This window comes from Phaseolus vulgaris, chromosome 2, assembly GCF_051622355.1.
Source record: "Phaseolus vulgaris cultivar YP4 chromosome 2, ASM5162235v1, whole genome shotgun sequence".
NCBI classification, from domain to species: domain Eukaryota; kingdom Viridiplantae; phylum Streptophyta; class Magnoliopsida; order Fabales; family Fabaceae; genus Phaseolus; species Phaseolus vulgaris.
In genome coordinates, this window is record NC_143499.1 from 45,253,845 (window position 1) to 45,272,849 (window position 19,005).

General features: G+C 30.9%; 2 protein-coding genes across 6 annotated transcripts; one reads left to right on the forward strand and one right to left on the reverse strand.

Moving 5' to 3' along the window:
* The first annotated feature begins 5,567 nt into the window (after positions 1 to 5,567).
* On the forward strand, positions 5,568 to 10,950 carry LOC137812534 (ENTH/VHS/GAT family protein). Of its 3 annotated transcripts, none has more exons than XM_068614578.2 (11): positions 5,568 to 6,033; positions 6,307 to 6,373; positions 6,814 to 6,918; positions 7,251 to 7,329; positions 7,457 to 7,555; positions 7,638 to 7,751; positions 8,424 to 8,572; positions 8,845 to 8,920; positions 9,348 to 9,433; positions 9,945 to 10,106; positions 10,313 to 10,950. In XM_068614578.2, exons 3-11 carry the CDS (start codon positions 6,821 to 6,823, stop codon positions 10,644 to 10,646), a joined length of 1,197 nt encoding a protein of 398 aa, XP_068470679.1. In that variant the 5' UTR covers positions 5,568 to 6,033; positions 6,307 to 6,373; positions 6,814 to 6,820; the 3' UTR covers positions 10,647 to 10,950. The 3 variants fall into 3 exon arrangements, with proteins under 3 accessions (XP_068470679.1, XP_068470678.1, XP_068470681.1); XM_068614577.2 differs by having other exon boundaries at positions 5,579 to 6,033; positions 6,310 to 6,373; XM_068614580.2 differs by lacking the exon at positions 6,307 to 6,373 and having other exon boundaries at positions 5,644 to 6,033.
* Positions 10,951 to 12,861: 1,911 nt separating this feature from the next.
* On the reverse strand, positions 12,862 to 19,005 carry LOC137812535 (ferrochelatase-2, chloroplastic). 3 transcript variants are annotated; one of them, XM_068614581.1, is made up of 11 exons: positions 18,606 to 19,005; positions 18,349 to 18,509; positions 17,471 to 17,798; positions 17,213 to 17,356; positions 16,602 to 16,703; positions 15,273 to 15,376; positions 15,051 to 15,177; positions 14,567 to 14,719; positions 13,844 to 13,944; positions 13,498 to 13,699; positions 12,862 to 13,312 (listed from the first exon to the last, which is right to left on the reverse strand). In XM_068614581.1, exons 2-11 carry the CDS (start codon positions 18,453 to 18,455, stop codon positions 13,088 to 13,090), a joined length of 1,593 nt encoding a protein of 530 aa, XP_068470682.1. In that variant the 5' UTR covers positions 18,456 to 18,509; positions 18,606 to 19,005; the 3' UTR covers positions 12,862 to 13,087. The 3 variants fall into 3 exon arrangements, 2 of the variants coding, with proteins under 2 accessions (XP_068470682.1, XP_090155145.1); XR_016518842.1 differs by lacking the exon at positions 13,844 to 13,944 and having other exon boundaries at positions 18,606 to 18,976; XM_090299019.1 differs by lacking the exons at positions 16,602 to 16,703; positions 17,213 to 17,356; positions 17,471 to 17,798; positions 18,349 to 18,509; positions 18,606 to 19,005 and adding an exon at positions 15,653 to 15,697.

Genomic DNA, 19,005 nt, shown 5'->3' on the forward strand with positions numbered 1-19,005 from the left:
AATAAATCACATCTTATATAAATAAATAATTTTTTTTAATATTAAAAATCCTTGCGGATGAATAAGTGTAAATTCGAAAATAGCATATGCTGATGTAGTTTTTCCTCTACATCTCTTCATTTTGAGGGAAGAGAATATTTACTGTTCACATGTATATTCTCTCTTCCTCTTTCCTACAAAACTCTGAATCCAAACCATTGATATCCTCTCACTTCTTTCCTTATGAACGGTACATCTATGAAAAGCCTTAGGAAAATAAATTTAACATGCTTTCAGTAGTTTATCATCTTTGCTAATAATTACTTGAATAAGATACTAACAATATTTTAATTATTATAATACTAACAGTGATTTACCATTTAGTCTCTCGGATATTATGATTGTAAAATATAAATTTTTCACATTTTTCTCAAATTCTTCAATTTATTATTAAGTGTTTCATCTTAATTTCATTCGATATTCATAAAAAAAAGGCTTATTATTGTTGTTTTGAAGAAATAAAAGATTAGAGTCGTGTACGTATATTCAAACACCAATTTTCAAACCAAATCCCTTACTTTTGTTTAATCGAACTCCATTGTTTTCTTTTTCAATTCTTTTTTATATGAAACAAATTGGCTCCAATGAGAAACATTTGTGGAGAGTGTTTATACTTTTTAATTTAAAGTTTATAAAGCATTGAAGCGATAAGCAAGTAGTTAGTAAAATATTTAGAAAGTATTTTAAGAATAACATTTGGATAAGAACAGTATGGCTTGCTCGGATAACACATGATGCGACACACTTCATTTTTTATACATAAAAAAAAACACCACTAGACATGAACAATTAGGAATAATGTTTTAAATTTCGATGGGGACTCCAATAATGTTTATACTTTTACATTGGAAGATTTTAGGATAAGGGTATTGCTACTTTCACTGGGAAATCCAATTTGAGAGACACTGCCATTTCTCTTCAATTTGGAATGCGAATTCGGTTGGTTATGTTTAGATAGCTTTTTGGCTGATTCTTCTGGAAGCATATCAATTCAGAATTGCACTTAAACACGTCCAATTTTTCCTTAATAATTTAAATTTTTCTTCTTCTAAATATTCATATTCTTAAGTTAAATCACATAATTTCTAATATTCAAAATCAGAAATAATTTATATTTTTTGATTTTATCATCTAGAAGTTACCAGATATCCGTAAATAAATATAAATAAGTTATAAATCTCAATTCTCAGCACCATTTACAATACACCATTTCAGATATGAAAATCAAGAATTCATAACTTATTTTTGGATATAATCATCCAAAAACTTAAATAAAATACAAAAATAATCTTATGAATTTTGAAATTTAAAATATATAAAAATCACTCTCAAATTTTTACATCTTAAGAAAAAATAAATCAATTGACAATGTTGGATTTTAAATTTTGGGTGCCTAGCTTCTTCTTTCATTTTTTCTTTCAATTTTGTAGTTTTCTCCTTTTTGAATTTTGGTGTGGATTATCCTTTTAGGGTTTTGTTTTGAATTTTGAAATACTTCCCGAATTTACGTTCTAAAGTACATGTTATAATAGGAAATGTAATGTTATGAATTCTAAAATGGAGAAAATATTTCTAGATCTCGAAATACAAAAGAGATAGTCCGCATTATAAAAAAATTAAGATTTTTACTTCTTATATGTATATTTTGCATAACTACTAGTCGGGAGAGATTCAAATTGTAAGTTGGATTATCCCTTCCCATAATCCATATTAGTTTTTAAAAAATATTTTATTACTATAGAATACTATTTATATGTTAAATATAATTAAATATTTTTATTTATTATTTATGGATACAAAATAAAAGAAACAAAAACATACAAAACCACCCCGACATCATAGTATCTTTTTCTTTTATTTCTCTCTTACTCTCTCCTTCTTCTCTTCATTTTTCACTTCATACATCATCTATTTTAGAATCTCATCGGACTATTGGTTAAAGAACATTTCTATCTGATCATATTTTTAAGTAAAATATGTTCATTTTTACTCTAAAGATATTTTATTCTTTGTTTTTCCTTAGGATTTAATCATCAATATTGGTGGAGTCAGTTGAGAAGAATAATCCTCTAAACTTATTATACTATATACTGAATTTTTGTTCTGTTTCGATAACTTGTATTAAGCCCTTAAATCTTTAAGTTTAACCAGACGAAGAAGATAAAATTATAGAGCTAGCTTGCTTGGAAAGCAAACAATTAAGGTAAAAGAAGCTAAATTTAATTTTTTACTAGTACCTCAGACTAGAAGATCTGAATATGTAGGGAACATGGTTCCAATATTTAATTTATCTTGCATAGATATTGTTTGTTTATGTATTGTTTTAACTTGTAGAAATATTAGATTTTGATGATTTAGTATTTAAGTATTGTTTTTTATGTTAAATATAATTTTTAATATTGTGAGTTGCGTTTGGAATGATATTATATGATGAAAATAGTATGGAATTGAATTCATACATTGAAGATAATGTAGAAACTGATATTTGTTTGTGTGTTAAGTATTAATGTCTTGGTAAGATCTTTAAGTTTCACTAATAATTTTGTAATAGGAATATTTTAAAAAACTCAAAATTGATATTGGAATCGATAGAATTTGTATGGTAATAGTTAGATATTTTTCTATACAATTTCATTAATATCATATATTTATAACTATATATTTATATTTTATTTTATAGTATATATATATATAATATCTTTCTTATTTATTTATAATGAAAAGTAAGTTATCAATTTTAAAATTTTTTAATCATTATATTTATAATAAATCTTAATTTTATAAAATAATCAAATTATTATTATTATTTTTAATTTATAGTGACAGAACAAATTTATTAAGGCAGTTTCTTCCTGCACCCTTACATTTTTCTGCTTGCATCTCCACAAAGTTGTGCAAAGACAAAACTGTCCCTATATAAATTGTACATTTATAAATTTTTTTGTATTCCGGATTATGAAATCCGATAAATTTTCGGATTGGCGCTTCCGGTAAATTTTCGGATTGGTGCATCTAGTAATCTTCCGGTTTGGTGCTTCCGGTAGTACATGAATGATAGTGTTAATAAAAAATAAAAAAATGCAAAACATCCATAATTGAAAAAACCTTTCCGGATCTGCCAATCTGTAATTCAAAATATGCATTTCGGATTCAGAAATCCATAATTGAAAAAAATCATTCTAGATCCACCAATCCGTAATAGAAATTAGGCTTCCGGATTCAGCAATCCAGAAATCAGTAATTTATGCAAACTTTGCTTCCAGAACACCCCCTCATCCTGAATGCAACATGATTCACTTCCGGATTGATAAATCCGTAGCACACTCCCAGATCCCAAAATTATGGGGTCAGTTTCGGAATTTACAAAATTATGGGGGTGCTGAAGAAAAATGTAGGGGTGCAGGAAGAAACTGCCATTTATTAACTTACAAATCATGATATACTTATATATTGATATAAGTGAGACCCACTGTCTGAATCTATCTTTAAGCAGTGAAAGGAAAGAGATATAGAGTAGTTGGGAATGTAGTGAACAACAAGATCAAAGGTGAATGTTAGTGAACAACATAATCAACGGTGAGGGAAGAGACAAGTGTGTTGCGAATATACTGCAGAGGACCACACCTGACACGTGGATCAACCACCAACAATATCACTATCTAATGATAACTTCACCCTTCACCTTTTTTAGTCACCACCTATAAAACTACCTCTTTTTTTATGGACACACTGTTTATAAAATAATTCAACTCAACACTCTTTTATCTAATGTTTTTAGTTTGTCATCTAATAAGCTTAGGTTGTTCTAGATATTTTTTAAAATAAAAATTATGTTTTAAAATTTTTAACAATGTATTGCCTTGTTATGTGAATTATGATAATATTATTGGCTATATATATATATATTAAAATATTATGCTACCTAAGTATTTATTAGATAAAACTCATCTTATAATTTAAAACCATAAGAGTATCTAATTGAATCAAAATACAATTTTTTCAGGTTCTAATTTGATTGATTTTTGTTTATTTCGGAATAGTTTTATCATTTATAATAAATTAAAGCAATATTTGTTCCTGAACTAACTATTGATATAATAAAAGCAGGAGAGAGAGAGAGTAAAGACTGAAGAAAAAAAATAAAGGGAAAAAGGTGAGTCTATTATATATAATACATCTTTATTTTACTACTAAATATATTTTATGTTATTATCGACCATTAATGACTTATCGTAAAATTGTAAATAACATTTTGAGTGGAGAAAACATATGATTGAAAAAGTTACTAAAAATGGTCAGACAAATATTATGATAATACCATAATTATAAAAAAAAGAATGAAGAAATTTAATTAGTTATATTGGCAATATTTATGAATTAAATATTTAGTTTCATAAAGCAATATATATTTTAAATTGTGGAGCTAAGCAATTAATTTTAATTTTGAAATAAAAACAGTTATTTTTTTAAATAATTAAAATATATTTAACTAAAATTTCATACAAAATACAAAGAAAGTTGCACTACACATTAAAAAAAATTTGATAAAATAATTTTTAAATTAATATATGACTATTAACTACTAATATTAATAATTAAAATTTTAGTAGTTAATTTAGATTTTTATTAAATTTTTTATTAATAATAAAAATCACTTTAAATATCAATAATTATTTAGTTTTTAAAGTAATATTTAATTTAGTTATTATAATAATTAATTATTTTTAATTTATAAATTTAAGTATTATTTAATAATTTTTCTGTAATGTTCATCCAATTTTAATTAAAAAAGTTAATATAATTAAAAAAAATCAAAAACTCCAATTTAATATACAATTGAGTAACTATAATTAATTTTAGCTCCTCAGATTTCGAGGTAACTTAAATTAAAAAAAAAAACTTTAAAATTCTATCAACTTTTAATATTGATAGAACTTCTAAAATTTTAATTTTATAACGAACACCACCATATTTTTTCTTTTTAGTTGTTTAAAACAATTAAGATTCATCTTCCCCAAATTTCAAAAAAATTGATATTTACAGGGAAAAGAATACAATACAACTTACCTGAGTTAGTTAAGATTTTGATTAGAGTATTTTGATTTATAGACTATTACTCCTTAATGATATAATAATTGTAAATAAATACTAATCAATTGAAAATTCTAAAGAGATAAAATGAAAATATTTAGTCATAAATTTATTAACAGACTTTTTTTATTCTTTGTTTACTTTAAAAAATCATATCTATGATATAATAAAACCAGATATTAAAATCATTTATAATTAAAAGTAGTATAAAAATCTGTTACACTCTCATTTTTTAAATATTATTTTCTTACCTTTTTTATTCATTTTGATTACCCTCTGTGGTAATACTGTTACTAGATATCAACTGAAAAAGCGGCAGAATAAAAGATTTCTAAGAAGATTTTTTATCTAATTAAAAACTTTTCTTTAAGAAATAATTAAGAACTTGAATCATACGTGTCAGCAGGAAAAAGAAGAAGCACATGCGAGTGAACAGAAGATAGGGTGAGGTTATCAAATTGCAGCTTCTCCTTGGAAAAGAAGATACAGCTTTGGAGAGAGGAAGGACAAGACAGGGACAGGTCTCGTGGCGGTGTTGTAGTTTGTTCAATTACCTTACAAAACAACAAACACAAACCAAACCCAAACCTTAGATTTTTCAGTCTCTCTTCTCTTACTATTTTTATTTCTTCACACAGCACACATTCATTCATATCTCTCTGAGGACCTGGTTATTTGTCACAACTTTAACTTTAGTACTTACTTCCCCAATTAACTATTTCATCATCATATGCTAAAAAGCTCTCAACTTTAAAGCTAACCAAAAAGAAAAGCTCTCTGGGTAAGAATAAAGCAGCAGCTAAACTGATCTTCGGTGTTGGGTTGCTATTAAAATGCCGAACCTCTCTCAGGTTCATCACTGAATCCTTGACATCTTCTTCGTGATCTCTGTCTTTGTACCAGGTAAAATATACTTTTTAGTTATTATTGTTGTTGTAATCTTTTGTTCAAGTATTTAGTATCTTGGCCTTGAATTATTAGTATTTAAGTTTTGTTTTAAGGTTTTGCCTTTTAATTTCACTTTCGTCTTTGATGTGCCTCAATCAAAATTTGATCATTTGGGTTGCGGGCACGAAGATTATAATTCCTTCTCATTTTTCTCAGTTCCATCTCTTTGAACTGACATTGGAATTGGGTTAGTTGATGAATTATCTCGCCTTAAATATTTTGCTGTAGCAGGTCGTTCATAATTTGGTGGCTTGGCATTTAGTTTAACACTGTTCTTCTGATTCTGCCACAACATGTGAGTTTCATCTCTTGCTGAGGTCACTTTAATTGTCCTATGTTGGAAGATGTTTTATATTTGGACAATTTCTGAGTCTTGTGATAGCAGCATTTATGTGTGTTGTGGATCAATTATCTTCCACTTCTCTTGTGAAATTATACATACAACAGCTAACACTCTAACGCAATATGGAATCCAAGTTCTAGTTTATAGTACTATATTCTGTAGTGGTATTCGTTCAAGGCACGCTTATTCTCTGTTTGGTATTCAATTTGGATTAATTATTATTTAAGGTTGTATTTTGTCTCTTTGCGGATAGATCTCGTTTGTTTCTAGTTAGCGAAAGTGGATCTAATTTAGTTTCTGTTGATATTTACTCTTTGTTCAATGTTTGCTTTCTAGTCTGAAGTATGTTATAAATTTTATATTTTATTGAATTATGACATTTTTTTATGCAGAAAAAAAATGGCAGCTCTGGTCATTCCTGCAACAAGTGAGAAACTGGTTGAAACTGATTGGATGAAAAATATTGAAATCTGTGAATTAGTCGCTCATGATCAAAGGTACCCAACAAAGCTTTATTTTCTTTATGTGACGTTCAAGATTTTTAAAAACGGCCATTGACTGTAATAGCCTCTGCAAAATCAAGTTTTTGGAGTGTCTGTAACTAATTGGTTCACAGTTGCCGCCACATCAATTACTGCAATTTTTTAAATTATAAAGGATGTTGTTTCTTTTGCATTGATCATGGTACTTGGTCACTGCTACTCTTAGATGCCCAAGTCTGGCTGGCCTGTCATATGATTATGAAATCATGAATGTGCTCAGAGTAATCCTAGGCTTCAAGTAATGTGGATGTTGTTGACCATCCTTTTTTTCTCCTCTGAATATTCAGGCAGGCTAGAGATGTTGTCAAAGCTATAAAGAAGAGGTTGGGTTTCAAGAACCCTAATATTCAACTTTATGCAGTCTTGGTGAGTATAGCAACCCATGAATTTGGCCTTTTATAGTTTCTTATGTGATTTTTCTAGATAGTCTTTACTAGACCCACAACTTATATGAAGATAATACTAACTTGTGTATCATCGGTTGATTTTCTAGTTGCTAGAAATGTTGATGAACAATATTGGAGATCATGTTCACCAGCAGGTGATTGATACAGGAATCATCCCTATTCTTGTAAAAATTGTGAAGAAAAAAGTGAGTTTTCTCCACAGACTATTGTTCTTTAGCAAAGTTATTTTTTCTTACTCCCTCTCTCTGTTTTTTTCTTTGCATACAGTCAGATTTGTCTGTAAGGGAGCGGATATTTCTGCTACTAGATGCCACACAAACATCCCTTGGTGGTGCTTCTGGAAAGTTTCCACAGTATTATAATGCATATTATGATTTGGTGGTAGGTACAGATATGTGAAGTGCAACCCTGAGATTTCCTTATGATTCTGATATATATATATATATATATATATATATATATATATATTTGATTAGTAAGTGGCAGCTAGACTATTGTCTTGGCAGATTATGAAAAGAAGTGAAGTAACTTAAGCATTATGGGTTTTAAAATGAAGCTTTGGTTTTTACTAGAAAGAATAGTGAAGTAAGAAGCTGATGTAGCACACCCTATTCTTGAATTCATATTTGAAGAAGGTAGTTGTTTGTTGCTAACTGCATATGCTAAATTTGGGTATGGTTGTAAGGTGATATGGTAGTCTCTGATTTGGGTTTATGGGATGAAATTATAAATTTGTAAGGTTTTATTAGAAGTTTGTGTTGAGCGGGAAGAATGATCCCAAGTTAGTTAGGTTAGCAAATGGTGGTATTTTACCTTTAGTACCTGTGGGTGGCCTGTAAATATGCTGGAAATTCCCTTTCAAAGGCTTTGAGGATCTGCATTTTTGCTAGTAAATTTCTTTCTGACGTTTTTTCTACCTGAATTATAGACAGTCATGACTCTCCTATTCCCTTTCTCTCTCTGTGTGTGCCCCATATGATCATATGGATACAATTTTTTGTCAATACTAGTTTATTATTTGGCAAAGCTAAACTTTGTTTTTCCTTTTTCCAGAGTGCTGGGGTGCAGTTTCCTCAAAGGGATCAAGTGACCCAATCAAATCGTCCTCATCCACAACTTAATGGGATTAACAATGTACCGAAGACAGATCAGGCTCCGACTAGACATCAGCAAGTAGAGTCCCAAACTGTTGCTGAATCTAGGTGACTTATCTGCATCTTTGGTATACTTGTGGACAGATTCTTTAGAAATCCTACTCTTTCTAGAGATGCCTGTATGTACTGGTCATTTTTATCAAATTAAACAATGAAAAGAAAAACATTTGAAAATGTATTTTTCATTAGATTCCTTTTGCTAGCGCTCCCCCCCTCTTTTTTTAGTGGAGAAGAAGAAATATTACTCTAAAAATTGTTTGTTGCTGTCATTTTTTTGATCCAGCTAAGCATATCTCTTACTCTGCAATTGTGTTTTGCAGCATTATTCAAAAGGCTAGTAATGCGTTAGAAGTTTTAAAAGAAGTCCTTGATGCTATTAATACCCAGCATCCTCAGGTGGGCCAAGGACCTATCATCCTGAAACCATATTTTGCCTTCTAGAATATGACTTGTTCTTTATTTTGATTCATACTTGAATTATCTTCGACACATCCTGTCATGCTTGTTCAACTTTCAGTCAAAGTAATGGTCCTCTCAAATTTGTTTTGCATGGTTGAGATTGACAACAAGGACAGAGTTTAAATGGCTCAAGGCAGTGATTGATGATGATAAACAGAGCTAGTATAGAAACATTAAGAACTTCTTTTGTATAAAAAATTCCAAAATTAGTGAGGCATATACTGTCAGTAGAAAGGAACTGGACAAATGACTATGATCTTTAAATATATATTTTCTTGTTAAAAAAATACCCCGAGATATGCTTAAGAACCATAAAATAATCACATTCTATCTTTGGCTGAAACTGTTTTTTTTTATTTTCTAGGCAGCAAATGATGAATTCACTCTTGACCTTGTTGAACAGTGTTCATTTCAGAAGCAAAGGGTAATGCATCTTGTGATGACTTCTCGGTGAGGCTGCTTCAAAGTTATCTTTCTGTTTAAAATATTACAGTTTTTGTTTCTTGTTTCTACACTTGAAATGTTAAGAGGGTTTTTTTTGTTAAAAGGATTGATTTGCTTCTGGTTCTTGGTATCTTAGATTTTTGTTATTGAACCAAGAAAAACCCAATTTTTTAGTTTTTTCATATTGCTTCTTTCTTTTACTAGATTAGAAGAATACTAGATGAACGTGTTATTTACTTTTTCAATTGATAAAATAATGGAAACATAGATATATTTAGGAAAAATTACAAATGAATAATTCTTAGGAATGTTTAAAAAACGAATCCACAAGCAGCTCTCATGAATCATTATTTTAATATAATCACTTGGTCGAATGGTTATTTGTTCTGAAACTGGAAATATTTGTATGAACTTTTTTCAAGTAAATTTTAGTAATACTAATGCATTTTGCACATGAATGCCTTTATCCAATGCTTAATTTTTAAGCATCAACTGCTCTTTCTCTGGTTGTTGGTAGTGATGAGAGGATAGTTTCTCGAGCAATTGAATTAAACGAGCAACTCCAGAAAGTTCTTACAAGACATGATGCACTTCTTTCCGGCAGAGGCATGACAATAGCTAATCACTTGGAGTGTGAAGAAGCAGAAGAGGAAGAAGAACCAGAACAGTTATTCCGGAGGTACCTTGCATATTCTTGATCATGCTAAACTTATTCCCTTCTTATGAAGGATGAAACAGTATCATGAATACTCATGAATTTGGTTCATTTTACTTCTTTAGTTTGTTTTCCCGTTAAGTGTTGATTAAAAAAAGAAAATTCAAACTGAAGTAAGGAGTATAGTGTGAATGTGAGCTAATAAATTTGCTATGAACAATGGATGGTAGATTACGCAAAGGAAAGGCTTGTGCAAGGCCTGAAGATGAAGAAAGGGAAGCCGAGTTCCCTCACTTTGGTTTGCTTGAAGAGAGACTCAATCGTCCATTAATAAGACCACTATCTTTGGAGCCATCTCGAGAAGCTAATAAATCTCCTGCACCTGCTGTGATTCCTCCTCACATGGTAATTCCTCCACCACCTTCAAAACACATTGAGAGGGAGAGATATTTTCAGGAAAATAAAAGGGATGGTGCTACTTTGGTTGGTCATTTGAGAGGCCTTTCCTTGCATAGTCACAATGGCAGCAGCTCTCACAGTGGAAGCTTTGATTTTAGTGATTGATCTCTTTAACACAAACACATCTTTTTTAACCATATATGGTATTCGGAATTGAAATTAGTGATTTATGTTCTAGTCCTTTTTTGGTGTGTTGGAGTGAGATATGGGGGGTTATAATTATAACATAAGTCTGTTTCAGTTTGTAAGAATGCATGTAACTAAGGAGTTTCTGGGATCATGTGCCATGAGACCCTGAGGTTTTGTAAATTCCAAGTCCTAGTCTGATAACGTTTTTTCTTTTCTAATCTCTAGGGAACTAAAAATATTTTCTTCTCTTAACATACAAGCTCTTCATATACTTTTCTTACACCAACTGTTACTTGATTGTAATTGTTCTTTATTTTTCTATTTTTCATGGAGATCTATAATACTTTGTCTGCTTCAAGAGTACAAGTTCTAAGGAATTTCACTCTTAAACTCTTTTAAGAACTAGAGAAACTCTTTCACAACTTCAAACATCACCAACCTCCTTTTCCTTCATCACCCTCCATCCTTCCAATGAACCAACACCTCTCCACTCCACAGTCACAAAATGCTCTCCATGATGTTACCCGTTATGTATGGATATCACATATCACCCTTTGACAGTCTCTAAAAAAAATCTAATATATCATCAGTTAGATAATAGTTTTTGTTTTCCTAATTAGTATCTTGATTTTTTAAATTTTGTTCTGTTATTTTAAATGTTATTAATTTTATTTTTTAAAAAAGGAAATAAGTGTTCTTTGTATTAAATTGATGGTAATAATTGACAAGGACATGTTTCATGAAAAATGAATTGAATGACAAATGTGGCAAGAACAAATGTTACATATAACTATAATAATCTTGTCACCAAGAATTTAATGGAAATCATGTGTTTACTCCTTTGAAGCATGGATACCTTCACACTTAATCTTACATACCAATTTAAAAAATAATTTATTAATAATATAAATCGCTTTAAATATTAATATTTTTTAATTTATAAAATATAATTTAATCTAATTAATATAATAATTAATTATTTTTTATTTAATATTATTATTTAATAAGTATTTTTAGTGACTTGATTATTTTTCGAAAGAGTGAGACAATATATTCCTACATTCCATAAAGAAGAAGTACATATATTCATTTATTTATTTTAAAAAGAAAAGGCACATGGTTAATATTAATCATAAATGTGTATTGATTTTGATTTTACAATTTGTGATTTTAGTACTGTGCTAAACTTAAGAAGATCAATTGAAAATGAGTAATACATTTATTAGGGAGAAAGACGAGTTTACATGTGGAGGTCGTTGGAGACATAATTTAGTTTTAAACAATGATTTTTATTTTATGTTTAGGAAAAACATTTTATGTTCCTAGTTTTAATAAGTACTCGTTTTCTATTTCTGAGACTTGCATACTTGAGTTTTTCTTTGTTGAATAAATACAGTTATTAGTTTTTGTGAACTAAGTTATGATTTTTACGCTATTAATTTACAAAATTTACAAGATGACAATGCTTATGATTATATGCATGTTTCTATTGGTTTAAAATGGAGTTATTGGAGTTGTACTGTGATAACTCTTGCTATAATGTTTATGGTTAAGCATAACAAAAGAAAATGTCAAAGAAAACACAACAATATTAAATATTTAGCCATAAAAGAACTTGTCAAAAAAGAAAGTGGTCATTAAACACATAAGGACTAAATTGATGATTGACATCTTTTAACTAAAGATATGTTGTCACATAACCTTAAGGATCATGTGTGCCAATGAAGATTTCTTCCATGATGTAATATTAACTGTGCACATCTTTATTATTTGAGTAAAACTCAATTCAAATGACATTTTCATTTATCTTTCTGCACATATTTGTTTGTTTATTTTTAAAATGTCATATGATTTTGACTTATGAGAGACTTGATATATTGTAATACATTAAAGATAATACTCACTATTAGAAAACTTATCACCATGACTCATAAATTTAGTTTCTTGTTAATAGGAAAATGGATCGAGTGGGAAATCCTTGTTGAGTGTTCATGTTTAAACTTCATTCAACTCATTATCATGTAATGTATAGCAAATGGGATTAAACGAAATGAACATATCTCCAAAACCAAATGTTCTTTTGGTTTACAAGCTGGGAAATGCAAACCAAAATGGAGAACAGTTTATGCAAAACTCCCTTTTTTGTCGACAAATAGTAAAAGTTGTGAATTCTCAAGATCCCACAAGGAAATTGTGATGTCAAAAACTCTGCTTTAGATACATAGAAGAGGTACTATACAAACCACATCACTATACATTATTTTTCTCTTGTTTCCATCCACAAGTAATGTGCCTAAACTACATTTGAGAGCTCCTGAGTTCATGCCTTCGATTTTAAGGGGCATATGAGATGCTAATGGTATACATATACAAGCAAAACTAAATTCCATTGCCATGGAGGGTAGGTGAGGATTAAGTTACCTAAACAATGGCAATATTCCCCACTGGTGCAGAAATCCTTCACCAGTGGTGACTTCTAAAAACAACAGAAGAAGCACAGCAAGCATAGCAGCTCTTCCATTCCAAGTTTCAGCACTTCTGGTCCATCCCCATTCCCACACAAGTACTGGTGGTGGCAACTCCCTACGTTGTGAGTCATATGCTGCCAATAACTCTTCAACACTGCCTAGTGGAACCAAAGACTGGCAAAATCTTTCTATTAGATCACAATCACATCATACAAGTACAGTATCACTACACCTATTGGCTCAATTTCTATCAACACTTTGCTGAAATGGAAATTGTCTAGGTCTGTGCTTCTATGACAACTCAACAGAGAACACATGATAAGATAATTCTTGCTATAATACAAAAATGTTAATGGTACCTGTCGAGCTTCAAGACTTGAAGCTGCCATTGCACCAACATAAGGGAGACTCTCAATTACGGCATCTGCCAAATCTGAGATGAAGGTGGGTTCAGTTCCTAGAGCAGGAACACGGCCCCATTTTTCTATACCAGAGTTTAGAGCCAATTCTTTGTACTCAACATCAATTTCTTCTAGAGTTTCAATATGCTCGCTCACAAAGCTGTGAATCAACCGATTTTAACAAAAGACTAGGGTCACTTATTCCTATATAAGTATGAGACAGGGACAAAGAGAAAGAAAAGGCAGCAACCACATAGACAGTAGTAAAAAAAGAAACAGTAAAAATAATGAAAGCTGGTGTCACCTAATTGGTACAGCCAGCAGACTTTTTACCCCCTTTTTCCCAAGTTCAACTATGGTCTCATCTGTATAGGGTTTTAACCATTCCACAGGTCCAACTCTACTCTGTAACAAGAGTTATAGCCAATTGTTAGAAATTTGAAAAAGGATGTATCTAAAAGAAGTAGCAGGTTTGGCTGTGGAAGAATTCGGTACAGATTTATTGTTTGAGATAAGTAATCTAGTCGACCTATTAACTTAGATGAGTAATCTAGTTTTCACTCTTTGGCTAGAATGCTGTTTCCTAGTCTTCACCGAATTCCCCCAAGGATCTTTTATCAAAGGCTACATTTTGCAGAGATCTTTCTTTATATAATGACAGATGAATCACACTAACTGTTCAGAATATAATTTCCTATTTGATCACTCATTTTTAAAGAGAAAATACCATTCACAATTTTGGTGAGAACTCTATCAATAGCATTATACTTTATATACATAAACAGAAATATCACTTTAGAGTCTGGATTTTTTATTTTCTAGTGCTGGATATTGCCATCCGTGATAGGAATATTTATTTTTGGATAGATGTTAAGGTTCCAATTTTCAGTGTACCAAATTATTCCATAAACGTGGATAAGCCCCAGCACTTGCGTTTTTTTTTTTCATTTTTCCTTTTAACTATAAATCAATATCATGTAGTAATAATTTGGAAACACAAAACAAGAATAATGTTATAAGTAGTGACCTGATAAGCAAGGGTGTATGCATTAGTTATCTTTCTCTTTTCAAGCTCTTCCATGATTAAATCAACACATTCCTCCATCTCTGCCTTGTATGGATCACCAGCCTCTTCTACATAGGCAAGAGGCACCCCATGCGCACTAAAGAATATCATGACCTTCAACATGCATCAAATTAATTACTGTCAGCAACAAGTCTATAAAATCGTGTGATCCAGCACAGGAAAAACTTTATCAACATTACAAAACAAAACAAGAAGGATAACCGAAGTTGAAAAATCTGGATAAAAAAGAAAAAATGTATAACACCCTTTCACATAGTAGATCATGTCACTCTCAACCGTCCTCATTTACTAACTTATCCAGAAATATCTGATATGCTGACTACATAAATTATGCTATAAATATTCAAAGAAGAATGATGACAAGATAAAAATGTCCAAGACCAACACTCTTGTCTAAGTCACTTAAACATAAATAATGCTGTACCTTCTCAGGACAGTCAAAACCTTTCAGCTCTTTTTCAATTAAATTTGCCATGGCATTAATGTATCCTTCACGCTGGTACCATGAAGGAATTACGGTGTGCTGCATGTTAACTAGATATTCATCGTCTCTGAAGAACCAATACATAATTCATAACAAAACTGGCTGTCAGATAATTTGAAGCATATTGATGTGATCACAGTACATTTTTACAAAAGTAATCACCTGAATATACTCTCTAAGAGACGAAGACTTGAACCACTGGTTGAAATTGAAAATTGTGGATAAAGTGGAAGCACAACAAGCTTTGTAATTCCATCCCTTTTAATCTACACAGTATATATTATTTCAAAGGGAAAATTAATTAAAATTGGATTGAAAATATATCAGAGAGACAAATGATAAATGAAGCTAAATTCATCACTTAGACAAATATTAGTTCATCTATGTCTAATTGAATCATGTTTCCTCCACCCTGTTTCCTATATCCTCTCCCCAAAATGAGTAAAATCTAGTTTTCAATAATTTATTTCACGTATAATTCTATACACAGTAGATTAAGGCACGGATCAGTTTGAAGGTAAAAGTTTATTCAAGAGGATAACCTGTTAGACTGCATATCTTTGATTATATAACATAGCAACCTTCAACTGTCCCAAAGAATACAAAAGTTATGCATTAAGAATGGCAATAATGTCTAAGAGTCTAAAGGTTAAACACTAATTTATAAGACAAACCAAAAGTATTATTTTTAAAAGGGTTCTTATTTCACTTGAATGTAGCTTACATAAATATACTAAATAAATAAATAAATAAATAAATAAATAAATAGAAATTTTTTTCTAATTATATACTCCCGTTTTCTCAAAGCAACTTTAGATCTACCAATTTTACCCTCTACACCATCTCTCTTTCGGCATATATTTTTTAGGCTAATTTTTCAATTTGTTTTACAATAACCACATTAGTGTGTCTGCTAGAGTATAGTGAAAAGGAGACCAAATTTAGCTAGTACCAGTCTGAATCAAAATTATGTTTTGAAATTAGAATCGTATATAAGGACGTCATGAACCAACTAGCCTTTGTTTGGTAAAAGACCCATAATGATTCTATAGTACATCTAAAAGAAACCTGGCCACACAATAGCCATTTGGGGTTGATCACCTTGTACTGAAATTCAACTTTTCATTAGAACAATGAAGGTAGCAACATCAAACTCTAGAATATTATAGATCACTTGGCCATAAAGACTAATACTATGTCATGAACCAACTATAGCTAAGGACTCGTGAATGGCTTTATGTAGCATACATAGTTATCAGCCAAGAAATATCCTAATAAGCAGAAAGGCAGTGAATGCAAGTAAACGTATGCTACCAACTCATGTAGATTTTGTATTTTCAAATCAAATCGGTGAAAATGAATAGTTTCATTTATCTATAAACAACTAATCAGAGTATAGAAACTTATGAAAATAAGGAACTGTCGGTGGCATAATCTTAATACATGCTATCCAATTTCACATGGTATTCAAAGAACAAGATGACCAAGTACCTGTTCAATAGCCTCTTCAGTGAATGGATGCCAATAACGCATGCCAACATACACTTTGGATGGGACATTCTTTGCCCAAAGAGATTTTCTCAACTCTTCAGCCTGTGTACAGAGCCATTAAAAGAGAGCTAAAGAGCAATGAGAAAGGAAAACAGACAAAAGAAAGCATATAATGGAGTGAATGCTATCTATCCCAACTCCTAACACCAGGTATTAAAAAACATTCAGGAAAAAATACTCAAGGTAAAATCTAATAAACATTTCAAAACTTAGCTTTTAATGCTCAGAAAATGATTAATTAAAACATATGAGTAGAGAACGTTAAATTCCCCATGGAAACAACTTTGGCTACAGAAAACAGTTCTAACTTCTTTGTTCAGAATAACTGTAATACAAAGAACAAAATCTTCATCATAAGATGTGATTTTGTTTCACGTTCTAAAACAGTTACATGAATTTGGTGCATATACAGAGCTCGGAACTCATGTTCATAGGCAATTGTTCAATACCGGAAAACTTCAAACTTGACTTCCCCAATGCACTATCTAACAAGTTCAAAGTAAAATATATGTAGTAATGTGTGGAAAAGAAGTTATTAGGAAGTGTCATGCCTGTGCATCAGTTATACGTCTAAGAGGAGATCCACCCCCAATGGAAGCATAGCCTTCTTTGCTCTTTGGTGCTCTTAAAACAGATACAAATTTGGCCAATGGCTTCTGAAGAAAGCTAAATAACCTTGGTAGGCGTATAATATCCTACATAATTGTTTAGAAAATATAACCAACCATAAAGGTAAGAAATCAAAAGGTTTAAATAATCGATAAAAACAATTAGCTTAAAGGAATAGTGTGTTAAAGCTAGAGTATTACTGGGTCGGCAAAAAGGTTAAACAAAAAAGGCTGCACATCTTCTAGAGTCTCTGGACCTCCAAGGTTCAACAATAACACTCCAATCTTATCATCACCAATAAGAGGTGTATCAGAAAAATCTTGAACTGTTGGAGTTACTAAAGCTTCCACTGGCAACAAGCACCTCTTGGCTAACTGCTCAGAAACCAAGGGCTGTGTTTCAAACCATCCTGAAGTGTTTTTGCCCACTACATAATTTTTCAAGGGATTAGTGTTAGAAGAAGTCTCCACATGGCCTCCAGAGCAGCGATACATCTTTTGAGAGGTACGGATTGCCTGTGGCAACAACCTTTGAAAATAGAAAATATTAAAATCATTACAAAGTTCTACTAACATTTAGCAATAAAATACTAAAAATTAAAGCACATTCTAACATGAGGAAAAAGTTAAAGATGAATTTTGGGCATTAACATCAATTGTTATAAAGCAAATGAAAGTTATAGGTCTGAAAATTGGACTCAACAAAACCTTTACATGTTTTTGAAGTACAGAATAGTTAGTTTGAAATAGAACTTCTATAATAACAACAAAACTAATAAAAAATTTCGTTATAAATTCAAAGTTGATCAACAGTGAAAAACATTTAAGTAACTTAACATAACCTCAGAGGACTGTTTATCAGACCATGGAATGCAACTTTTAACCCTCGTTGTACTATTAAGGAATGCTAACTTTCATGATCAACACATGAAAAGCCATCTTACACCAGCTACCACCACAAATCAGATTTTAGAATATGGTGTTTCAAGGTAAATAACTCCATCTTCAAATCCAACAAAAAGTTGGATGCTGAAAAAATCAAAACACAGAACTACAATCTTGGCAAAAGGAACACTCACAGAGGAGACTTGAAATTACGAGAAGCATGAGTGAGGCATGGAGGAGGACGGTTATACGAGCAAGAAGAAGAGGAAGGCGGTGAAGGGGCATGAATTGGAGAATTCATAGCTTGATGATTAATAAAAGACAGCACTTTCACCACTTTCTTGTCTTTCTGGTTCTGCACAAATGCATGTTTGAACCCTTAGCAGCGAAACTCAAGGCTCTAAGAGAAACTACACCCATAAGTAATTTACAGAAAAGGAACAAACTTTACCAAATCCCCAGAAAACTGGAAGAGAAGGAGCAACCACTAAGCAGAGGGTATACTGTGAATGAAGAAGACCATGCAAAGTTCCATTTTTTATTTTATTTTTATTTTATTCTTGTAAATTTGCAATTGAACTGGTTTTAATAGAAAGGTGGAAAATGTCATAAATGTTGAAAGGCCATTTGCATCTGAAATCTGAATACAGAGAGGGACCCTTGAGGATGAGAGTGACTGCTGAAATTGAAAAAAATCCACACCTCCTGTTCTTCCTTTTTTTTGTTATTATCATCATCATCATCTCCAACAATTTTTACTGCCCACCATTTTCCTGGATTTATCCTTACATGGACAAGCATGCCCAAATGTTCACTCCACCACCTATTTCCTTGATTGGTATACCTTTTCT